This window comes from Acanthaster planci, linkage group LG08 (assembly GCF_054643075.1).
Source record: "Acanthaster planci isolate LZ-2023a linkage group LG08, COTS_SCS, whole genome shotgun sequence".
Taxonomy (NCBI): Eukaryota; Metazoa; Echinodermata; class Asteroidea; order Valvatida; family Acanthasteridae; genus Acanthaster; species Acanthaster planci.
Window position 1 is genome coordinate 12,830,332 of NC_141784.1, and position 16,716 is coordinate 12,847,047.

General features: G+C 41.6%; 1 protein-coding gene across 2 annotated transcripts in view; it reads left to right on the forward strand.

Annotated features, from left to right (window-relative positions):
• dhx29 (DExH-box helicase 29) overlaps positions 1-16,716 on the forward strand; it is a 27,224-nt gene continuing 10,508 nt past the window's right edge. The window contains exons 1-19 of one of the 2 annotated variants that reach the window (XM_022231365.2): positions 1-283; positions 1,630-1,823; positions 2,501-2,630; positions 3,739-3,884; positions 4,249-4,368; positions 5,209-5,335; positions 6,220-6,450; positions 7,041-7,215; positions 7,691-7,814; positions 7,941-8,042; positions 9,168-9,305; positions 9,969-10,061; positions 10,852-11,013; positions 11,466-11,591; positions 12,855-12,998; positions 13,263-13,439; positions 14,925-15,071; positions 15,836-15,874; positions 16,095-16,184. In XM_022231365.2, coding sequence (XP_022087057.2) covers positions 172-283; positions 1,630-1,823; positions 2,501-2,630; positions 3,739-3,884; positions 4,249-4,368; positions 5,209-5,335; positions 6,220-6,450; positions 7,041-7,215; positions 7,691-7,814; positions 7,941-8,042; positions 9,168-9,305; positions 9,969-10,061; positions 10,852-11,013; positions 11,466-11,591; positions 12,855-12,998; positions 13,263-13,439; positions 14,925-15,071; positions 15,836-15,874; positions 16,095-16,184 — 2,577 coding nt within the window. In that variant the 5' untranslated portion in view covers positions 1-171. The remainder of the gene's footprint in view (positions 284-1,629; positions 1,824-2,500; positions 2,631-3,738; positions 3,885-4,248; positions 4,369-5,208; positions 5,336-6,219; positions 6,451-7,040; positions 7,216-7,690; positions 7,815-7,940; positions 8,043-9,167; positions 9,306-9,968; positions 10,062-10,851; positions 11,014-11,465; positions 11,592-12,854; positions 12,999-13,262; positions 13,440-14,924; positions 15,072-15,835; positions 15,875-16,094; positions 16,185-16,716) is intronic. The other variant, XM_022231361.2, reaches the window with a different exon arrangement.

Genomic DNA, 16,716 nt, shown 5'->3' on the forward strand with positions numbered 1-16,716 from the left:
AAATGTAGTAAGCCAACGGTTCCCATAATCCTCAACTCGAAACAAGATGGCAGCGTCCATGAGCTCCGAAACAACTTGACACGAACAGATGAACATCAGGCTGAATTTTGTTTGCGACACTCATGTCATTCAAACCTTTACTTTTTGTTCTGTGTTATTTGTACCTTAATCATGGGAAAGAAGAAGAACAAAGCACCCAGGCCAATAGCATGTGAAAGTACTCCAGTGAAGAAGAATGTGGAAGGAGGGATTGACATGGCTGACGGGCGAACAGGCATTACAGGTCTGCTGACTGATTCATAACGCTATCATGAGTTTTGGAATGCAGCCCGTTTATGTCAAATCGAGGTGTGGAAAGACTTCCATTTACGGACAACACTAATTTTAGAAAGCGATAGCATGTCCCCAAAAGTGAAATTTACCTAAAACAATTCTTAAGCATTACCTAGAAGTTAGAACTCAGAAGGACACTTTCAGCCAAATGCCATGAAATGGGTTTGTGCACTCTTGGGGCATCGAGTAATGTTCTTAGGCCACATGAAAAAAATAATTAGTTTAGCATCAGCACCCGCCTCAAAAAATCTTGCTGTGTGGTGTTTATTTTTAAATTGTCGTTTCCGATGTCCTTAGCCGTCCCCCGTAGTTTCTACAACGCCTGCGCAACCGCGTGCACACACAACATGCGACCTGAGTACATATGTTACGCCCCAACTAAAGCATAAGTCCCAACTATAGTTGGGACAGTCCCAACTGTAGTGTTGCAGTTGGGCTGGTCCAACTATTGTTGACCAATGTCTGTGGAAAATGTCTCAACATTATCCAAGTCAATGTGTCTCACACTTGACACAATTCATATAAAATGTGGCACTTCATCTGTTCATCTAGCCCTATGATCAATGATATGACATTTGTAAACAATATGACTTTGGCACATGCTGGGCACATCGTGCACACAAGACCTCTCTGCTGGGACTGATGCTATAGTTGGGGCGTAACACATACACACAGTATGAAGTGTACATGGCACTTTCGTTCCATGGTTGCGGCAGTCCAGATCAGCATGCATACCAAAGTATTTAAAAAAAAAAAAATCCGCCCTCCTCATTTTTTGTAAACACAACTGATGCTAAACTATTTTTTTAAGTGGTCTTATACTAGGGAACTTTTTTCCAGGGTGCAATTACGTTTTTAATAAATGCCAATTTCTCTATTGCTTTTTTCCCAAAAAAGGCCATCAACACTGATCCATATCTCTTTAATTAAACATGATAGTCTAGACCTATGGTTTTGACTGTGCAACTGACTATTTTTTGAAAAAAAATTCTAAAATGACACAAACACATCGCCAACCATGAGGGCATGATACATTGCACATGCGTTAGGTTGATGGCTGACCATTTTATATTAGCTCGACCGTTCTGGAAGTGGGGTAATAGAATCTCTTTTTCGTTTCGCGACTGTCCTGTGTATGTCCTGGCGGGAGTGCTGTGGATTTCTCCACACACTTTAAAATGTTGTGATAATACAATTTTTGTACATGGAGGCAGATAGAAAACCTGTTTGTTTACAGTAGTAGAGGATGCTTATGTTCTCACTTAATGCTGTATTTCCCTTTCTTGTCTGAACAAGCTGTCCAAAAGAAATACCGGTTCCAAACACCTGATGGGGGAGTCGATGCCAATATAGTAGAAGATAAGACAGTAGCCAGGGTTTCGCTACCAGCAGCATTGGAAAAGGCCATTGTGGAGGAGATCCTGAGACAGAAGAGATTGTCTGACAGTCTCGGAACTGTCTCCAGGAAGATGTCCGCTAAGAAGCTCACTGTAAGCTATGCTGACTTTCCATTTACCTTGAGTTCCTAACCGAACTGAATTTAAGAGTTGCAACAGGTGTCCATGGGGATGTCAGGGTATTGCTGTGATGGACACTGGCAAGAGAGCACAAGTGCAGATTCTAAATTGAGTTGTAGTCGATTCCATTCACCCCATTACTTATGACTGGTCCTCTGAAGGGACAAGACTTGTTAAGGGACTTTTGACAGGACTCGACTGTAACAACATTGAACTGAGACAATGAGAGTCAGTCCTGAAGAATGTCATTGTCAGATCTTGCGGAGACTGGCAGTCCCAGGCTTTTTTGCGTAAGGACAGCAGTCCTTTTGGATCTTGGGTTACAAAGCAGCGTATCTTTTGTGTGCAATAGCAGTGCCTCTACCAAAATACCAGGAGCGAGCAGGGTTTCAAGCAGAAAATAGAAACGGACTGCTCCAACAATATTTTTTTTTGTAATACTTGTAACATACTGTATGTCACATCTTAGGTCCTTAATTGATTGAGCTTAGTTTTGCTACCCTAGTTTATTCTCTGAAATTGCATTTACATGTATTTATTGAAAAAAGGTTGCCCCTCATGGAATATTCACTTTTCCTGGGGTTACCAAGACTTGAATCTTTTCCGTTGCGATTTATCAAAGAGCAGTTTCGTGATTTCCTACCCGGCAGGACCTGTACATGGCTTTGGCTGATGTGGGATTCCAGCATGAACAGATCACGGCAGCGATGAGTAACAATCTCGTTCAGGGCGGCGACCTCCACTCAGCACTGGACTGGCTATGCCTCAACCTTCCAGATAGTAAGCCCTGTGATTAGTTCATTGCTGTTTCCATGAAGTGACAAACAACTATTCAAGTAGCAAGAAGGACATTCCAAGAAAATTGCAATGGAAAGTAGTTGGTTTTTTTAAAAACACATTTTTGCGTAATTTGTTGTTGGAAACTGTTTGCTTTGTCATGCCGTGCCTGCTTTGTTCTTTGCTAATTCATACTCCATGCTGAAATTTTCCTCAGTTACAGTAATTTGTTAAAAAACTTTCCACTTCATACATACAACACATAGAGGCCTCTATTTTTTCCTATAACAGAGTTTTGTCACTTCATGAGAACTGAAGAACGTGTTGAATTTTCATATTATTGTGACTTGCACAAGCAATCTTTATCATTATCACCTGCACACGCATACATATATGCTTGCATCCTGACTCAGATACAATTACGTACGTGATCTCTCTGGCTCTGCTGATGAGGTGACTTTCAGTCACTTCGTAAAATTAAATAAAGGGGTTGGATTTTGTCAAATGTTTATGATTACTAAGAAAATTAGCAATATTTTGCATCAAAAGTCTGTCAAATTGTTCTTTGCCTTTGAGAAAGATTCTGCTAGGATTGAAACGTCAGGCCCTCCATATTTTGAGATTTGTATTTTAGGTCATTGTAGTCAGCAAGCAGTTAGCAGCACATTTGTATTACGTATCTCTGCAAATTGTTCTTTTGAGTGAACTGTAATAAAATGGCCTGCAAAAGTCAGCCCTCCAGAGTGTAGACCCTAGGCACCATAGCTTGTCATAAGGTCAAAGTAGTGTTCCTAACATCTGAATATTCAATGCCTTCTCGCCCATTCGAATTGACTCCTAGTTAATATAGGTTACTACTCTTTATTGGATGGTAGTAAAACTGAGTGATGGACTGAGCGTACCTCATGTTTAAGAGTGTGCATATGACTTTGATGCCCCTATGGTAAAGACATCTCCTCAAATTATCCTGTTGTAATCACAGACCCAGCTTTGTCTGCGGCATTACACATGGAGCCCCAGCAGATGCTACGGTTTATTGATTTCACAAATGCACTACTTTCAGTGGTTCATGGACCAGGACTTGGCTAATGTTAGCAGTGTCTGATTTCAGACGAGCTGCCTACCGGGTTTGCCGGCACATTCCTGGAGGAGGGCCGACAGGAGAACAAGGAGAAAGCCAGGACACCGTTCATGGAGGAGCAGAGGACAGATGACTCTGGGCCAAGGAAAGAGGAACTAGACTCCACTAAAGAGATGGTACTTCATTGTCCAAACACAGTCTCTGCAGCTTAATGCCCTGGCAGTAACGCACATGTATAGGAAGTGGCTGCGTTTGCTATTCTTTGCCCCAACCCAAAACTTTTACAAGCAGTCTAAGTGGATCATCAGCAACCAACCAGCAGGTCATTTTCTGAATGACCACTAATGTGTTAATTTTACAATTGATTCCAGCATTACAGAATTACACTTTATTCCCAGGCCATCAAACCAGACCTGCAGAAATGTTTCCTGGATATAAAAACTCTCACAAAAAGATCTGGCGGTTGAACTAATACTTAAACCCCTTTACCTCCTTAAAACCCTTTCACTTACTGATTTTTTGTATTCTGAATTTACAAAGGAAAAGTCAGGAAGCCAAAAGGCTGATGTGAAGAACTGGATTTTGCAGTATGCTGAAGCATACAGCGATGAGGAAGAAGAGGAGGGGCCAGATTCCATGCAACAAGAGGATGTTGATCCTGTAAGTTTCTTTGTGCACTCGGTCTTGTTTTTATTAAGATGAATAATTAAATTGTTTGAATCTGCGATCCCCGAACCATCGCACCGGTGCCCTACCAACTGAGCTACCCAGCTCTGTGTTTGGTTTTCATCTCATTTGTCAATAGTTTTGTTCAGAGACGCTGGTCAGAAACCAAGTCGCAGGTTAAAATCCTTCTCCAGTCAATTTCTTTACTCATCTTTATAATTAATGCAAGTACCAACCCAGTTTCCAAGGTAGTTTGTTTGATGATTTGTGTTTGAAAAAGCAGTATCCCCTCAAGCATCGCTAACATTGCTTGTGTAGTGTCTTTGGAATGTGATCCATTATACAGGGTGTTTTTGGTTTTTTTGACTTATGACTAGCACCCCCCTCCCCCGACTAGATATATTAAAGATCCACCAATGTAGGGTTTGGTAACTCAGTTGGTGGAGCACAGGTATGGCGTCCCAGAGGCCGCAAGTTCAAACCCTTTTCAGTCAGTTCTTTTGTTCATGTAGACACATAGTTTCCCCATGAGGTTTTTGTTTGACAAATCTTTTTTTATTAAATTTCCACAGTATGGAATATTTGAATGTTTTATAATTTCTCTAAGGACGATTTTGAGTAATAAAATATTAATAGCAAAGTCCTAACTTCCTTCATGAACTGATATTTCAAATTGAAATGAAGATTGGTTAATGAAACCGAATTTTATAATTAAGACATCATTTTGACCCTCTCAAAAATCTGCCTGTGCATATTCTTTCCAAGTTCTCTCCTTCCAAATTCCTGTCTTTCTGCATTTATTTGTTGTGGCTACTTTCATTTGACTGATTTCAGACAGAGCAATACTTGGTGCTGGCAGCTCAACTCTTGGACGCCAAGGCAGCAGCCAGCCAAGCCAAACAGGAAGGGGATAAGAGCGCACAGACGCAGGCCGGTAAAGAGATCGCCAGACTTGCCAAAGGTAAATGTTCACCAGTGGCCCAGTATTAACCATCACGTTCTGGTCCAATTACCTGAATGCCTGTCTGTGTTTGAGGTAGGATCATCGTGACTGCCTGGTTAGTCCTGTCAGCCACTTAAGTTTGTCATTGTTATATTTCCTTTAGATTTGTTTTTTGGTTTTTAACAAAGGTTTTGACCAAAAAGGGGAACCATCCATACTTACTCCCTTGTCTCACATTGGGCTCAGAACTTGTTTGTAAGTCATACCTCATTCTTCAAACTCATGCAAAACTTGCAGACTAGAATCATATATCACTTCCCTTTCTTTAGACCTGTTTAAGGCAATTTCACGTGGAGAAACATGGTCTTTAATAGTGACTCTTCCATTAAGAGGCATGCGTCATGTCAGCTGATTCCTATTTCTTGCCCCAAAGTTTCCAGTAAATATGGAAACACCACTACAGAAAGCCTTGTTGGGCCTTGGATTTCAAAATTCTTTGTTGCTTTCTAGTGACATCTGTGTCCAGAGAACATCGCAATTCTCAGAATGCTTTGAACATTCCACAGGGAATACTGACCATCTTGATTCAGAATGTGTACCTTTCCCACTGGAAACTCCAGGTTTCAATGTGGAAGAACTCACCTATAAGTGCACACGCTAAATCAAGAACAGGCAAGTTGGGAAGGGAACATTGTTTTGCTTAAAGAAGGCCTTCTGGCGGGAAAAGTAGGGTCTGAGATGCTTCCTGAGGATAAATCATTGCAAAGACTGTCCCTCTATGGCATACCCCAGCTGAAAACAGTTGCACTCCAAATATTCTTTGGGGATGGAAGAAAACCCCACCCCACTCCTGTGTTTGCTTAAATGTCTTCATGCCACGTGGGACATTTTTTGTTCTTTAGAGATCACAAAAGTTGAGAGCCATCCAGACTTTGACCCTAGGGCTAAACTACATGTAGATCTTCAAGGGGATGGAAGGCAAGACGTTGCCACAGAGGAGGCGACACCATCATCATCTGAGAAGAAGAGGAAGAAGGAAAAAAGAACAGAGAAGAAGGAGGAAGAGGAAGAAGATGCTGGGATGTTCAATCTCTTTTCAGAAGAACCTGGAGCAGTGTCGTCTTCCAAAACAGGTGATGCAGGGATATTTTTTAGCTACTAAAGATGTAAGTTTAGTTGTATTAAATGGTATGTACCATTTGGGGGGTTTTCTTATAAGTTGCTGACCAGCCTTTGCTCTTTTTCAAGTCGGTCTTTGATGAGTTCCATCATGTAAAAAGTTTCCATTCCTCTACATATACTGTCGTAAGTCAGACTTTTGAGAACTTGTCTGCCGTAATACCTTGGAAATGTCTTCTTGTTTTTTCCACATAAACCTGTCTATGCCACTTAAAAGTTGAGTGCCTTTAGCACTTGGTCATCATGCACAGGTAAAGAATGCAGTGCTCTTTTAAGCATTCTCTAAAATGGGAAAAACTGAACATTTTGAAATGGAGAATCAATGTTTCTAAAGTTGAAACAGTCACTTTGGGAGTGTTTGAAATTATCCTCTGTCACAACATCCATTCACACTTCTCTGTGTTGATCTTCTGCATCCAGAAGCACAACACATAAACCAGTGGTCACCGATGGCCCCTCCACGATCTAAGTGCACTCCCCAACAGTTCACACTGAAGTAGACAGAGGTTAAGAAACGACCTTTTTTTTCTATTCACACCTACAGCTTCTAGAATTACAGCTGACAAGCAGGAAGACGTCCGCGGCTTTGCCTACAGCCAGAAGAACTGGACTGGCAAGTCACCCAAACAGTTCCTAATAGACTGGTGCCGGAAAAACCTGCCCAATACCACTGCTCCCAAGTACCACAAAACTGAGGTCAGAGGCAAGTGGAAATGCAAGTAAGACTTCATTGCGGTTTGACAGAAACAGGGAAATGCACTATATGATGGATAATCACCATACATTTAACTGTGAAAAATGTTGAGAATCCAGTTTTACTTTTTCCCATTTTAAACTTTGGGACATTGAAATCCCTCAATAAAGTGATGTTTTGAAGCAGACTGGCTGTGTCTAAAGTGGGTATTGTTGTGTGTGGCTATAATTCTTCAGTGTGGCATTGTAATGGCAAAAAACAAAACCGTAGCCACAAGGTATAATTCAGACGTAGTCAAACAGTGAAAACAGGATATAGGTTGCCACAGATACACAAACTATTCTGTCTTTCCCAAATTTTGCATGAACCTGTTCATAACAAAAAAGATATGCTGCACTTTAATTTTTCATCAGAAATGTAGATATGATGAGACAGAGTGCTGTTAGTTCTCTTTCTTCCTGAAATTCTGCACAACAATTTTTTTTTCATGTATCGGCTAGATTGACCATTGACCGTAAGAAGGAGCCACCATTGGTCGTTAAGCCAGATATCCTAACAGAGAATGCAATGGAGGCCCAGCATGTTGCCAGCGTGCTAGCACTATGGAACCTCGCTAAAACCACGGTGAGATTGTAAGACGGAACAAGGCCAAGAAATTCACCCAGCACCCAATCCACGCACTTCAGTATTATCTTTGAACACCTGTCACAATATTTTTCCCCTGCTTTTTTTACTCCCTACGGTATTCAGTCCATACATCAGCTGTTGCCACCCCCTTACCGGGACTTGTGGCTTGAGTGGAAAGATGCAGAGAACAAAGCCAAGGAAGAAATCAAGACAGAAGAAAACAAGGTAAAGGCCACTCAGATTGATTAAAAGACTTTACCCACAGATTCTATATCTTGATTGGCCCAGAGCTAGTCACACAGCATTTGTTATTTCTGCTTTCTTGCTGTGAATGGCCAGAAGGACTATACCCATAGCAACCATAGTACTGTAGCCATAGCAACCAAAGTGGTTTATGCATAACAACCAATAATGCATATGGATGTGTGTATTCCAAATAGCTGGTTTGGGTTCAAACATTGTGTGAAGAGGTGTATCTGGAAATATGTGATTTTTAAACAAATTTCATGTTCAAATACAAGTACCTTTTTTTTCTGCGTTGATCTTCAATTAAGTCAGGTAGAAATTGTGGGAAAGTTCTTACAAGAGACATATTGACTGCTTTATCATACGGTGTTGTAAAACATGCCTGTCCCGGTAATCCAAGGAACATTTTTTCCCGTGGCTTCACCTCAGGAATGAACAAATGGTCTGGGGATCACCTGCAGAGGCTAGTTTTACTACCCCACTCAAAGCAGGCAGTGGTTGTGTAATATACATGAGATCTGCATGTGTATGGATGGAATGCATTGACATAGTTTTGTAGTACTGCTTTTGACACGATGTACACTGTACTGCTGACAAAAGTATTTCCAAATCCAACCAATACTCTGTCCATCCACAGTCCCTACATGGAATTCCTTTGTTTAGAGACATTTATGAAAGATCAAAGGGTCCAGGTATTTGATGTGGAAATGGCTTCTATAAAACCAGTCTCAAGTAACATGGTGAACAGTGACAGAGGAATGTTTTTGTAGCAGTTCCTTTCAATAGCTTGTGACTTGAATTTAGACTGGAGGCCTTGTGTTGGTTTTGTGGTGTTTAATTGCGATTGTCCTAATGGGTCTCAACTACAACACCGCATAGACTTATCGGGGGTGTATCACAGCACTGCTTTGGATAGGCGTTCTACTAGCAAAACCTGTTACCAACTCAACCATGTGTTGCCATGCCACAGAGTTCCTGTAACTGCTTAAGCTCCAGCTGTCTAACTTGATATAACGAAACGTCTATAGGCCAGTCTTGGTGTTGAGTTCTGGTTTTTGTGTTTTTGTTGGCATTTTTTTTTCTCTCTCTCTTGGTGGAATTCAGCCCAGGGATCAGTTCGTTGCCCAGCTGCTGAAGAAACTAAAACTTCAGTCCACTTCCGATGGGGCAAGCACCAACCGAGGTACAGCGGAAACCAATGAAGGCATACAGGAATCATGGGAAGACCATATTGGGAATGTGGTGAGTTGCATGTACTGAGTTTAAAAGTTTGATTTTTATGCATTCGACTGTTGACCGATAAGTAAAAATCATAGTTTTTGTATTCATATTTGCCCTGTTGAACTGAAGTTAAATAATGGCTTGACCACTAGTGCTGCATTTTGACTCACTTATTACTCATGTGGATCATCATGTTATCCCCAATTTCCTCTAAAAGTTTATTCATTTGGATCCAATTAGTTCTGATACTCTTTACAAAGTAACCTTTATTCTTATTATTATCTGGTTTATTATTCCAAAGTCTCACAACCCAAGGGCCGAGTTGCACATTGGTTACGATAGTTTTTTTGTACATATTTGAAAAATGAGTTTTAAAACCAAATGAGTATAAAGTACAAATATGATTAAAACAACTGAGATATTAAGGGATAAAAATTAACAACACAGGAGCTAAAAACAGCCTTGGCAGCCATGATGAGCAGCACCCTCACTTTAAGCTACCTCCATAGTAAAACAAAAAGCCAAATTTTGTCAGTTGCGGAGAGGAGCAAAGTGAACCAGCATGTCATTACCTCTGGATTTTTGTCACTTTTATCAGGTAATGACACTCAGCCCAAAGCCTCACATCTCACCGATCAATTTTAGTTACAGCAAATTTATTTCTGACTGTATTCTCAAATATAGGATGAAAAACAGTGTACCTCAAGCTCCTCCGGTGATGTAAGCAAGCGCTCAGTTACTGGAACAACATTACGCTCAATAATGCAGCACAGACAGGCGAGTACAACTCCTTAACACTCTATTATGCTTTGCAGTATGCAAGGTGCCAAGATTGCCAGGCCAAATAAGCCCGAGCCAAAGGACTGATATTGTCCTTCCTCACAACAATAAAGCTTGCTCTCTTTGCTTTTATTATCTTTCATAGTTATTAAGAGGTGGTTAACTCAACTCTAGATTAGTAGTAAAGGTTTCGGTAGTTTCAGAATAGCTTTGGTACGATTTTTTTTTGTACGTGGAGGGAAAAAGTCTTCCAATTCACTTGCACTGTCGTAGTTTCAGACTGAAATGAGATACTTGTATGCCTGACCACTGATACTAGCTGCAGCATGAGTGTTGACCAGTGCTCAGGGAACCAAACTAGCCAGGAATTTGGATATCTCTAGGTATAGTGATGCTGAAGGAGTTAGTACAAGGATTTTGTGTTGGAGAAAGCTATTTTGCCTCTTTGACAGGTTGGAATAATGACCATGGAAGTGATGTTTGCTCCTGAATATATGAGAATATGCATGAGATATAACGATAGCTAACTTCGACTTTACAGACCAGAGGCACTGCAGAATCTCCAATTGTTGTTTCTACCAGCCTTGTGGTGCAGAATATTCATTTGTTACCTTTTCATAATAGATGAACACAGAGCATGTCCAAAGGCCTCAATAAAGCAAACAGCTAATGGCCGTTCAATTTTGGAATGACTTGTCCCAGTCTGAGTTCTTGGGCTGAATAAAAAAAGGTTCAAGAACTTTTGGAGTTCTTGAAAGAGCTTAGTAATGTTTAATTGTATCTTCAGAAATCAGACGCCTACCATAAGATGTTGGCAACACGCCAGACTTTGCCTGTCTACCAGCATCGAGATGCCATTTTGAGCCACGTCAAGTCCAGTCCAGTGGTCATCGTGGCTGGAGAAACAGGCAGTGGAAAGAGCACCCAAGTACCACAGTTTCTATTGGAGGTATTGAAATGAGTTATCTGGAAAATTATTTGGTATTCTTTGTTTTTGGTAGATTTAAAGTTATTTCTGTCTCAATCAGTAATCCGTTGTTGGTTCACTGACACCAGGACCTGCCCAGTGGATGGATTGAACCAGCGTTGGGACCACTGATCAAGATACAGATTAAGGAAATGCTTAGTTAACAGATTTTTCACCTATCTCCGCTCAAAAAAATCTGGATAGACCATTGATTATTACAAGTGAGGTCACTGTCCTCTATTTTACCACTATGTGACCAATAGAATTCTAAAGATTTTTTTAGCGGCGGGGATTGTTGAGACTTGTTCCTTCTGCACATTTCATTCAGGAACCAGTCAATAGCTTTACTCATTTGTACATCTCAGATTGGCAGATTAGCTCTCCAGACTGTTGACATAGAGATCAGTGCATGTTTTCCCACATCATTTTGACAGCACCTGGTCATGTCAGGTAAGACGGGCCATGCCAACATTGTGTGTACCCAACCGCGGAGGATATCGGCCACCAGTCTAGCTAGAAGGGTGTCCCAGGAGATGGCTGAAAAGGGACCAGGCTCCAAGGTATTAACAGTTAGCCAACCAACTCAAATCCCTTCCAAAATGAAACAAAACCTCAGACATAAGAGATTTAGTAGGCTTCAGGATGAAGGAATCTTGAGCTTGATTGATTCGCCAGTGATTATTTTAGGGGATAGAAGGATATGAATATGCATTGGATTTAAAAAGAGTCAGTTCCATAGGGCTCAACAAATTCTGTTTCTCAGGGTTTTGGTTGAGGTAATTGTGTTTTTTTTGGGGGGGGTTCTTAAAGTGTCTTTTTTGCCTTTTTGCTTTGGTTATGCTGGGCCAATTGGCTTGGTTTGAGTTGTTTTTGGTTAGGGCTCACTGAGCAAACCTTGGTTGGTGAGTTTGCATTGGGATTAAGGTTCAGCAAGCCCGTTGGAGTTGGTCTTACTTTGGCTGAGTTTGGACGTGAAGTGGCTTGAGTATGGTTTTTGGCTGAACCAAAATGTATTCAGGTCGAGTTTGTTTGGCATGGCTGAACTTGGGTTGTTCTCTACTTGAGTTAGGGTGCTTTAACCACTACCAGCCGGGGACTCCGGGATCGGAGCCGTATGGTTTATATGTGTGGCCGGGGTCTCCGAAGTCGGACAAAGGAAACAGGGCCCTGTAACAAAAGACCGTACTCCGAACAAAAGACCAGGCTGCTGGGCATGACCGGCATTTTTCGCTCTCAAAAGTGGTGATAATCCAGCGTTATTTAGAAACCGTATACCAGGGTTGGGGGTATTTAGAGCAAGCGGATTACCACCGGGGACAAAAGCTCTCCACCACCGCAGCGATGAGCCACACAGCACCGCTGCATGCTAATCTGGCCCCTATTGAAAAGAGGTCAGCAGTGCACTGAGCCAGGTTCGTGAACAAAAGACAGCTGTATAACACCGCACAATCTGGGCTCTGTTTACAAGGCTGCAGGCCTGGCTGAAATATTCGGGCGTCAATAAAGGTCAGCTGTCAACTTAGAGTAGTGCCTGAAGATTACTCCGTGCGGCTATAAACGACTGTTAAATGGAATGATGAATTGTTGAAGGATTTTGAAAACGGAAAAAATGATAGTCATGCCGGCCCAGCATCCTCAACGTTGAAAAATGCCCCGGTCCGAAGTGGTTAAGTTCGGGTGTAATGGGAGATGTACCTCCAAATCAATTAAGGTGTGGATTGAATGTTCCACTATCGGTCTCTGAACCTGCTAGGTTGTGTTTTGATTTCTTTTCTACCCCCTTCTAAGTGTCCCAGTCAATCTTTTATTTTCTCCTCTTCCAGGATTCTTTGTGTGGATATCAGATCCGCATGGAGTCAAAGCAATGCCCCACCACCAGGCTGCTCTACTGCACCACAGGGGTGCTCCTACGCAAATTACAACTTGATCCCAAGTTACAAGATATCAGCCACATTATAGTAGATGAGGTTTGTATTCGCTGAAGTCTGACACACCTCCAACCAAACTGAATTGAATTGATGGACTTGGAAGTATCTACTTATTTGCTAATTTATGTTTAGGGGGATAACTTGTTCGTTCATTGTCTGTTTACGTCAGGTACATGACACCTTTGACAGAGGCAAAATGCCCTTTTCTACACACAGCTGAAATCTTTGGGAATTTATTAGTATCATGAATAATTCATTTACACCTTCAAAATGGAATTAATTATTGTATTTCTGTTCCCCTAGGTCCACGAGCGCAGTGTGCAGTCGGACTTCCTGATGGTCATTGTCAAGAGCCTTCTTCAGCTGCGGCGGGATCTCAGAGTGATCCTGATGAGTGCGACTATGGAGAGTGCCAAGCTATCAGCTTACTTCCAGCACTGTCCAGTGGTCAGCATTCCTGGCAGAACCTTTCCCGTACGGGTAAGGTTTCATGCTCACACCTGGCATAGGTTTATTTCAAAGCATCCTGAAGAGGTAGTTTCCATGGATTGAATGCAAACTGATGAGGCATGGACACTAAGGTGGTAGTCGTCTGTTCCTCTGCCACTTTTCCTGAGCAGTAGTTTCCACCCATATTGTACAAGTAGTGAAACTAGAAAGAGGTAACTATATACCTGTTAATAATCTTGGGTTTACTTACCTAGATCCGAAGAAGTTTAGCGACAGAAGGAGGCATGTGACATTGTAGTTAGGGTTTATAGCTTCTGATCATAGGGTCAGGGGTTCGAATCCAGCTGGTGGCAGCATGTTGTGGTCCAGGGCAAGTCACTTTACCCCTGTGAGGCTCTCTCCACCTAGGAGTAAATGGGTACCTGTGAGGGCAGACACGGTTATATTTAGCCTTTTGCGCCGAAATGGCAGCACCGGGCATACTCCCCAGGGAGCTGAGATGGTTTCAGAAATTGTTCGGATAATGTGAGCCCAATGTGGAGAGACAATGATAACACAGCACCTCGGAACAGTTTGCTAGATAGATGACACTTTATAGGTGTTTGTTATTATTATTATAATTCCTAACCACTTGCTGCCGGGGAACCCCATGTCAAGCACGTAGGCTTAAGATACAAAACCAGGGATCCCGAAACCAGACAAAAGAGGCAGGCCTTATAACAAAAGACCGTACTCGGAACAAAAGACAGAGCTGCTGGGAATTGCCAACATTTTTTTCAGTTGTCAATAGCAGATGAAATCCGTCCTTTTTTTGAGAGAGATTATGCCACTGTTTGTGGCATTCAGCATGAGCGGATTACCACCGGGGACAAAAGTGCTCCAGCGATGAGCGATACCTACCGCTGCACGCTAATCTGGACCCCATTGAAAAGACGCCATTAGCGCACAGTGCCAATTTCGGGAACAAAAGAAAGTTACATAACACTGCACAATCTGGGCTCTTTTTTTGCAAAGCGGCAGGCCTGGCTGATATACTCAAGCGTCAATAGATGTTGTCTGTGAGATTAGAGTAGTTACCAGACAGTTATTCGTGTGGGTGTAAACATCCAGTAAATGAAGCTATGATTTTTTGAAGAATTTTGAAAACGGCAAATCTTGAAAATGGCCCGGGTTTACGTCATGCAACTTCAAATTCCACCAGGCAGCAAGTGGTTAACAGAACGAAAAGAGGACAATCCTGGTTGAAATCAAAGTGCACTAAGTCAGAGGACACTTGTATTTGTGCAATGTAGGAACCAAATACCATTATAGGATTTCAATTTGTCATATAAAACCTGTACTGTGTGTGTGTCTTCTTCACCCATTGGAAACCATGCATTTGATTCCATGACTTCGTCGTCCGTCAAAGACACTTTGAATGATACAGTCATAATGATTTTGCTTTGTTTATTGGCATGAATGGACATCAGTGGAAATGTTCATATGTTTGATGCAGTTTTACCTTATCTATTTTAGGTGCATCACATAGAGGACGTGGTAGAACAGACCAAGTACATTCTAGATAGTGACTCCCCTTACGCTATGAGGTATGAATCGCTGACACAGGAAGAACACACCACAGTGTCTGTGACAGGCAAAGGTGGACAAACAAAGGATGTTCAAGTAAGCGAAGCTGAGATATTGACAGTCAGATGTCAAGTGTCCAGTATGATATCATAGACTGGCTCCTTGCACCTCCACTTTGTTGTTACTTTTAGGAGGGATACTCATGAAAGCCTGGGCAACTTTCTTCATAAACCTAATTTGCATATTCATAACATGCAACTCTCTGATTTCTGATTTATTTGCATATTGCGAGCTACTTTCTGCACAGCAACAATTTGCATCTATATTCATAAATGTACATTCACTGGGCAGATTTGGCATTGTCATTAATACGTACAGTTTTAATGAAGCATTCTGCATAATCACAATGGGCCGGTTTGATATTCCAACAGCGCATGCTCCAAATGAAGTGTGTCCAAGGTCGTTTGGATGCACGTACAAGGTCTGCACAATCAATGCAGCCCTAGGTGGACTCGCGCTAGCTTTGTTCCCATATGACATTGCTTTTTTTTTTAATAGAGAACTGGCTCATTTTCATACACTCGTAGCTTTGTGCCTGGTATATTTAGAAGATGATAAAAACCGTATTCGTGTCATTATGTATACAACTGGTGATATTTGCAGAATAATGAGAACACTAAAATATCAGATGTATTGAATGTTATTTCCACAAATGATGAATATGAAATGGCTTAAAATAGAATCTTGTGGAACATGACAAGAAATACATGAGCAGTGCATGAGTTCCACCCCCTGCATTTCCATAGTTTCTTTCATTGTCACCATACTTTCAAATCTGATATTGTTACTTTCATCCTCAGGTGAGCTGGGACACACAGGACATATCTACTCTTGATGAGGTAGGAAGGGGAATCAACTTTGAATATTATTTTGAATTTGTACTCACAACTTGTCTCAAAAGTCTTTTATTCTTAAAGTGGACTTTGACAAGACTGGAAAATCACAAGCACTCATGTACAGTATGCATTTTTTGCCGTTCCTAATGTCATTGTCATTCCTAATGTTGGCATGGAATGAAGTAGGGCAATGAATTTTTGATATGACAAATCCATTTCTCAGAGTGGTCTGAACCCAGATGTCTACAGCAAGAGAACCAGGCAAGTTTTGACCAGACTAAACTGGGACCGGATCAACATGGACCTCATCATGGTGAGGAAGTTTGTGTGATTTTTGTTTTAACTGTCTGGTTCTGTTCATACGCGATAGTCTCTACTGCCGGCGGGGCTGACGCTCTGCTCCTCTGCAACTTTTACATGCTTTTTGAGAACGAGCTCCATACAGCGCTCAAAGGTACTGGGTGCGTTGCAAAGTCTGAAGGGCCAGGGTACCAACAATCCAAGTATAGGAAAACCTATGACATCTTCACATGGGACCCATTGCACTGAGGCACTTGTGCAGTGTTCATCAACTCTTATAAACTTCCCTGCTGTGTTGTGAAAGTTTACATCTAGTTGGCAGTTTTTATTCCCCGTTTGTAGTACAGTCTTTCATTGGTTGAGAGATATCTGTTGATGTAATACTGACTGGGTAGCTGTCTAGTCCACAAATGTCAGTCCTGATAAATTTAACACAGCTTCACATAAATTTCTAAGCATGTGAATGTGTGGGCATTCAAGGGCAAAGTTCAATGAGCTACATGATCTAAGCTCAGGAAAAAACATTGCTAAGTGCAAAAATGTTT